The following is a 6,973-nucleotide window of genomic DNA, read 5'->3' as shown; positions in this document are numbered from 1 at the left end:
CAGGAATTATTCTTTGGTTCTTTCGGTTAAGTCACGTCTAAAGATAAAATAATACATTACAATAAAAGCATATTACGACGTTTCGATTGCAACACAAGCAATCATCATCAGGCAAAAAGGAATAGCAACAAAAATCTAACTAGAAAACTATAGACAGACATACAAGCAGACAGACATCACAAGGACACACAGAGAGAGGACACATATCGACACAAAGAGAGGGGTCGTTTCTGTGACGGTCCCTTAAATATAGATCGGGGGGCAGGGACGGAGAGAGGGAGGGGGCAGAGAAAATTAGCATATCAATGAGTGGCAAAGTGCTGCTGCTGCTGCTCAAGTAAGATGACGACGTGGCACGGCACGCAAGCTTGTAAATTAGGAGAAAGGCACACTAAAATTAAATAACCTCGCAAAATATCGAAATGTGATGTAATACAACACAGAGAGTCTCATGCAACTGCTGGTGGTAGGGGTCACCACTCAGAGAGCGAAGCTCAGGATATGCCTCGTGCAAGGCATTTTCAGCCAAATTCTACTTTCCAGATGTCTTGGAATTGTCGGGAGTTACTCACTCTGTACACGACAAGCAAACCTACCCAGTCTAAATTCATATTGGTTGGAGCCTCCTGATTAATGTGTCCATCCGTCGTGCAGGGAGGGGCTGTGTGGGGAGGGGCTGGGTGTGGAGGGAGGGTCTGGGTGGGGAGGGGCTGGTCACCCCGTGGTGCCCTTATAAAACTCAACGTTTAACCTACTCACGCCGGCTTGTGCTCGCCCTCAGTCGGGCATATTTGCGGAATACACCACGCCGCCGTTGACCCTGGCCATTGACCGAACAACCCAACGTTCCTACCAGCTCCCTTCGCAGGAATGTGTTTTTTTTTATTAAACAAAACAGATCGGGACATTTCAAATTCGGAGAGAATGTAACATTTTATTTCACACATGCTGTACAAATCCTAAATACAGGGGACTTTTTTTAAACAATTAATAAAGCGATATGTCTATGTACAAGCTTCAAGGTCGACAACGTAGCAGGAAATGCACTGTGAATAAAAGAGAAAAAGGTACCAAGACAAATAAAAATCATAATATAACATCTGAAGAAAAATACTTGTTGATTAAATCCCATTAAAGCACGCACAGGGTTTCGAAAGCCGCTGTCCATGTCCTCATGCGATCAGCTTTAGTGCTGTTGCTCGTCAGGGCAACGTAAGATTAATTAGGCCTAGTGCTTTAATTACGATGAAGGCACGGATCTAGAAAGTAGTAGTAATTGGTAAATTTATCGATTAAATTTAAGACGTCAACAAAAAAATATGTATAGAAGGCCAATGACCAGGTCCAAATTTGGTAAAGAAATGGTGCAGGTTTTGTGCAAACTGTGAAAAGTGTTGCTGTTTTGTGTTTTAATAGAAAGAGCTAGAGTGTGCATCATGAAGAGCAATAAAATAGAAAACAATTAATTTGCAAAAACCTTTTCATCTATACAAATATACAACACTGTTATTTATCTTACTTTCTTTCCTATTCGTTTTTTTATACACACGCTGTACACGGATTTTAAAAGAGAAGTCCGTTTGTTTTTATTTCAGCATCGTCGCGGACCTCCGTGCTTTTCGCGACTTCCATCGACGCTTGAGATCCAGAACAGGGAAAACCGTTGCTCTTGTAAAGTCGTCCTTCGACTGGCACTCCGTTCACTGCCAGAGGGACATTGTAGGCCTGTAGTGTTGTTCAGTACCGATGTGTATTGTTCAAAAGAGTGATGTTGCAACTGAGGTAGGGGAAAGCATTTCACAAACTGGCTGCAACACTTCGTAGTACCGTTGTTGTCTTGGAAATCCTCTCCAACTGTGAATTCATATTTCCACGTTTTTAGAACATGTGGCTAGTCTTGGCGCTATTCAAGTCGTACAGCCTTCCTATCTCTGCTGAGCAGTACCATTAGTCGTGCTAAGCAAGTACCAGCGCAAGTACCGACAATTCAGGGGTCACGCCCTTTGACGTACAAACACTTTCGCAGGATGCCAAGTACTGTTCTTGCTTGCATCGCGCAACCGTTGTGACACAGGCTTGCTGTGCTTTGCAACGCTGAGCTCACACGTACAACTGAAGCCAAAAACTTAAGAATAAGTTACCATCCCAAGAATCCTGGGCCAGGGTATGGGGAGAAACATATAATGCTTTCTTTCTGTGCAGTTTGACAAACCGTGTTTCCTGCGTCATTGCAAATAAACGGCAGCGGCGTTAACAAGTACCAACTTGCGGTCACGTGACGGCAGCTGTTTACAGTCTTAAGCCGCTTAAGAGAAGGTCCGCTACCCATCTCTCTCGGTGAGCACGATGGGCACGGGGTGCTGCACGTCAGTCCACGTGTCCGAGACGCGGCTCGCCGGCCGCTCTACGTCTTGATTCGTCTCGGTTGTGGCTGCGAGGCTTCCCTCGTTCTCTGTCCGAGTGGTTCGCTGCGGCCCGTCGTCTCGGCGGCTGGGGGAACCGCCGCCGCTGCTGCCGCCACCGCCGGAGCAGCGACACCGCCGTCTGGGAACGGTGGCTCCTCGACCTGACCCCCGGGCGGGGGCTGGCGGGGGCAACCGAGCGCGTGAGTGTCGGCCGGGGAGCGCCGCACCGAGCGCGCGCATGCCTCTGTAACGTTGCACGCACAAGGAAGGAGAGCGATGTTGGAACGGTTAGCTTCGCAAAATCAAAAGTGTGAGATTTGCGGTTCATCTTCGCCCAAAACAGCCAAAAGGTACCGCCATGCCGATTAATTATTCCCACCCTTCCCCACCCGCTGTTGGTGAAGGGTGCGTCGGTATGTTTTGTCCAACATTTTTACCCACACTAATTGAGCCATAGGGAGGTGCTTGCCTTTTATAGCTGCTCTGACCCAGTGGTGGAAATTGCAGTCTTTCCCAAAGCAGAGCCATTTCTGACAGTACCCACAAGTGCAGGGCCAGCACAACCCACATGGATAACTACTGCACTGTCCTTGTAGAACCTATGTTAATACACTGTCCAAGGTACTCGTTTTAAGGTGGAGTCAACTTAGGGGAGATCCAGTTTAAATTACAATTGAAGGTGGATGTCCATCAGGAAATCTAATCCAGGTTTATGGGTTTTGCAGCAAAATTCAACACCCCCTTAAGCCACACACGCATACACAAACCAGTACTTCCTATGCAAGTAAGCTGACAAAATGGTATGCAGAATATTTAAACACTCCAGGGTCATCAAAAACATTATACTTGGTTCTCAAGCAACGTCAAGCGTGATTAATACCGCGGCTAAAAATATCTGACCCAGCGATGTCCACAGGCGACCATGTTTGTTAATTCATTATTTTACAGGAAGGCGGTGATTAATCAAATGTTGGCTTCCAGCAAAACAAATCTGCTTTCTCCGGCATCAAGTTCATAAACTGTGGTTCAGTTTCCAACCAAGGCTTGTACCTGAACACCTTTGGTGTTTTAAATTGGGACACCCTGTCTGTGGAGCCATTCATAAATAAGAACTTTTTTTAAATTGAAACAATTCCATCCATTCCCATTAGCTGCGATCAACTGATAATTCACAGGACAATCATCTTCAACTGGTTTACTTAGATCGTGACTGTCCCCAACATAGGAATGTGGAATTTCCAATACAGCGTCAAGGTATCCAAAGACGGGCGCTTACCCCCATAATTTGAGGACACTATTTTAGTCATCTTATCCTTCAGGGGTGTAACGTTTTACTATTTGGCGAATGTTGAATTTAGTTACTCATTTTAGAGATCGTGTTTCGTCATTTGAAAAATAGTCGGCCATGTGTGCTGGGAAATTACTTCACCCACTTTTCAACCGCTCACTTTTTGCCGCATACAGAGGCCACTGGGAGTTCCCAAGCTAAACTACAACAGGGCTTTAGAACAATTGAGATGGCATGCGATGGAGAGAGACATTTAGGCACCTGGCTGGATCCAAGAACCCCCTCACACGGCCGTAGTAACCTTGTCACCCAGCCCACCCACCCACTGGCCCATCCCTTACCGTCGGCGCACTTGGATGGGCAGCCCTTCCAGCTGTCGGTAGGCCCCGCTAACCGGTCGTGGTTGCTGGGATAGATGTGGCTGCCATTGCTGGTGGGCGGCGAGCACGCGGAGTCGGGCTGTGGGGCCATCCCGTCGTCCGAGCTCCCCCCGCCGCCGTCCTCGTCTTCGCTGATGACGTCGTCACAGTCGACTGGGTTTCCATTTGGGAGCAGGGCCGCGTCTGAAAAGCGAGCAGACATTAATCATATAAATTAACCGAGTCCGTCCCTCTGCAGAATCACCGTTGATATCCCACAAAGCTGTACTCATGTTAATGACCCCGGACGAAAAGGAATGGATGTGTACGACCCACGACCGGGATTTGAACTGTAGTGTAAGGTTGCGATTGCGAGTGATGCACTTGAACCAGAGAAGCCACGCGCGTACCCCTGGTCATGTCGGCGGCTTGCTGCCTTGCCAGATGGCCCCGGGGCTCCCGCTTGCTGTACAGCACCCTGAGCTCGGCTCCGCTCGCCTGCGGCTGAAAGAGGAGGGGCCCGGCCGGAGAGTCCGCGTCGGATTCCATCTCCACGTGGCAGTGACCGCCGCCTGCACGGACGGAGCGAGAGAGACTCGTCAAACGCACGCCAACGATTTCTTTGCGAGGTACCCGTACAGCGTTGCCTCCTCGCATGCCCTGTGTGTCCTTCGGCTTCCTCCCACAATGCGAAACACCCAATAATAATGTGGCCAAACTTATAATGCACAACGCGCTGGAAATATTATTGACAAATCAGTGAAGCTTCCCAGTTTACTTTATTAGTGACAGTCGTGAAAAATGCAAGGCTGAAAAAGACTTACACTGCTGCGTGTTCTAGTTGACAACCACATGACCAAAGCATAATAATGTAATTTATTTATCTATTCGCTCACCGAGTCTCAAGGCTCTTTTCAGGAGGGTCCTGCACTGGGATGTATGGCCAATTCCTTTTTAACCCTTTCCCGTTATAATGATGTACGTATACGTCATCGTAACTTAACCGGAAGAAAAAATAAAATAACTTTACTGGTACCGAGGCTTCCCACAAGGCCATGTGGGAGAGCGTGGCACAGTTTAGCACCAACTACTATAGAGTGCGGTCGTGTCACTCCAGCTCTCTATTGTGAGTACAATGGCTCTATGCCTCTGAATCAAATTAATGCTGAACCGCTTGTGCATTCCGAGATTACTTTTTTTATTTACTTACAAACGTCTCGGACAAGGAAAGGGTTAAGGAACATTTTGCAAGTGGAAGGAAACCTTGAAGAAGGACACTGTTCGAAGTGTTCGCGCAATTTTAATTGATTAAACTCAAGCATCGTTGCGTGCCTAGTAAATAACAATGGTGACAGCAGTGAAGGTGAGGACATGGTTGATTGCGCAACAGCAAAGCAAAGAATCTGTGTTTGCGTGTCAACTCACCACCACCGCGGTGCTGTGCCAAGTGTCCATTGGGTTGCAGAGCCCCACTGTTGGGCTGGTGGTTGGGACCAACGTCGCCAATCTGCCCCAAGACGTCCTGTCGCTCGGACAGCGCCCCTTGCGATGAGAGGCAGCTGGGCACGTCCGGGGGCACCATCGTCTCATCTGCGTCGTGGGTGACACGCACGGGGGGGGTAAGGCTTTAATCCACTACGATAGGCCTAAGCGAATGACAAAAATCTTTTTGGTTCTTTCGGTAAAGTCACGTAGAATGGAAATAATAAAATTAAAACATAATAAAATAATTCTCACGACGTTGCGGCCACAATGCAAGCAGCCGTCCTCAGGTGGAGAACAGGTCTTTCGAGAAGACAGACCTGAGGACGGCTGCTTGCGTTGTGGCCGAAACGTCGTGAGAATTATTTTATTATGTTTTATTTTTATTATTTTATTTCCCTTCTACGTGACTTTACCGAAAGAACCAAGAAGACGAATCCCTGCAGTCACGAAAGCTTTAAATCGAAATTGAATGACAAAAAGTCACATTCGTCAACAGTACTGCCTTAAAAGGAAACTGTATGTAGAAAAGGTGATGGAATTGGCAATGGCCATTCTTCATAGCAGAAAAATGGAATTATGGATTTGTGAAACTTAAACCCACATGCCTATGAGGTGGGCAGCAGATGGAATATGAGCATGTGGATTCATTAGCCCATCTGTACAAACCCTTGGGGTGTTTATCATCTCATATGCCTGGGTTTAGGATAGTGAAATATTAACAATGAGGCTGGTTAATTTACATTGTTGATTAAATTGTACTTGGCAGTGCTGGATAGATGAAGGTGGAAAGTCCTTTAAATACTGTTTGTTCCCATTAGAGAAAGTGGCATCCAAAAAACAATTGCCACTACACAAACATGTCGGTAGCGAGGTTGTGTGTCCCACATTGGTCAACGTGATTTTCAATCTTCCTTCGTTTAGAAGGCATGGGGGTGGGTAAACTTTGATCACAATTACAGCATTATTCGCTGAAATTACATTGTGATTGTAAATCACATTAAATTATGTAATCACGATTTGCAATTGACCCCAGCTCCGGTGATATAATTGCAGCCCACTTCTGTCAAGTGACAAATGCTCAAATTTGTGATGTACACAAACCTTGTCTATTAGGCGTCATTTACAAAACGGTCCCTCTCTGGCATTAGCGCAAATGAAGTGTGCCTGAGCACACACACAGGCGGGCGAACGCCGTGTATTGCAAAAGTTAATCTATAATTGAGGGTTTGTAACAAAAAAATCAATCACAGCAACAAGCTCGCAGTGTGGCTGTATGTAAAAACATTTGTATTTCATCGTGCCATTACAAAACTGGCTTGGCTGCTGGATTGTGTGGTTAGCGGTGGGAGGGGCTCGTATAATACATCCTTTGTGCAGCTGTAATCTGTGGTTGAGAACAGCCCAAAGGTCTGATATGTAAAAATCAGCCAAGAGGC

The 6,973-nt window shown here is 46.7% G+C and overlaps 1 protein-coding gene across 3 annotated transcripts in view; it reads right to left on the bottom strand.

The window, feature by feature from the left end:
- Window positions 1-901: 901 nt before the first annotated feature.
- LOC133356635 (leucine-rich repeats and immunoglobulin-like domains protein 3) overlaps window positions 902-6,973 on the bottom strand; it is a 74,073-nt gene continuing 68,001 nt past the window's right edge. For 2 of the 3 annotated variants that reach the window (XM_061574258.1, XM_061574259.1), the window contains 4 exons: window positions 5,478-5,642; window positions 4,463-4,624; window positions 4,035-4,256; window positions 903-2,649 (listed from right to left, as the gene is read on the bottom strand). In XM_061574258.1, coding sequence (XP_061430242.1) covers window positions 2,405-2,649; window positions 4,035-4,256; window positions 4,463-4,624; window positions 5,478-5,642 — 794 coding nt within the window. In that variant the 3' untranslated portion in view covers window positions 903-2,404. Of the gene's footprint in view, window positions 2,650-4,034; window positions 4,257-4,462; window positions 4,625-5,477; window positions 5,643-6,973 lie in introns of all 3 variants that reach the window. The other variant, XM_061574257.1, reaches the window with a different exon arrangement.

This window comes from Lethenteron reissneri, chromosome 55 (genome assembly GCF_015708825.2).
Source record: "Lethenteron reissneri isolate LAM-NWPU_2019-01 chromosome 55, ASM1570882v1, whole genome shotgun sequence".
NCBI lineage: Eukaryota > Metazoa > Chordata > Hyperoartia > Petromyzontiformes > Petromyzontidae > Lethenteron > Lethenteron reissneri.
The sequence above is the reverse complement of the archived record's forward strand: the minus strand, read 5'-3'. Positions and strand labels throughout refer to the sequence as shown.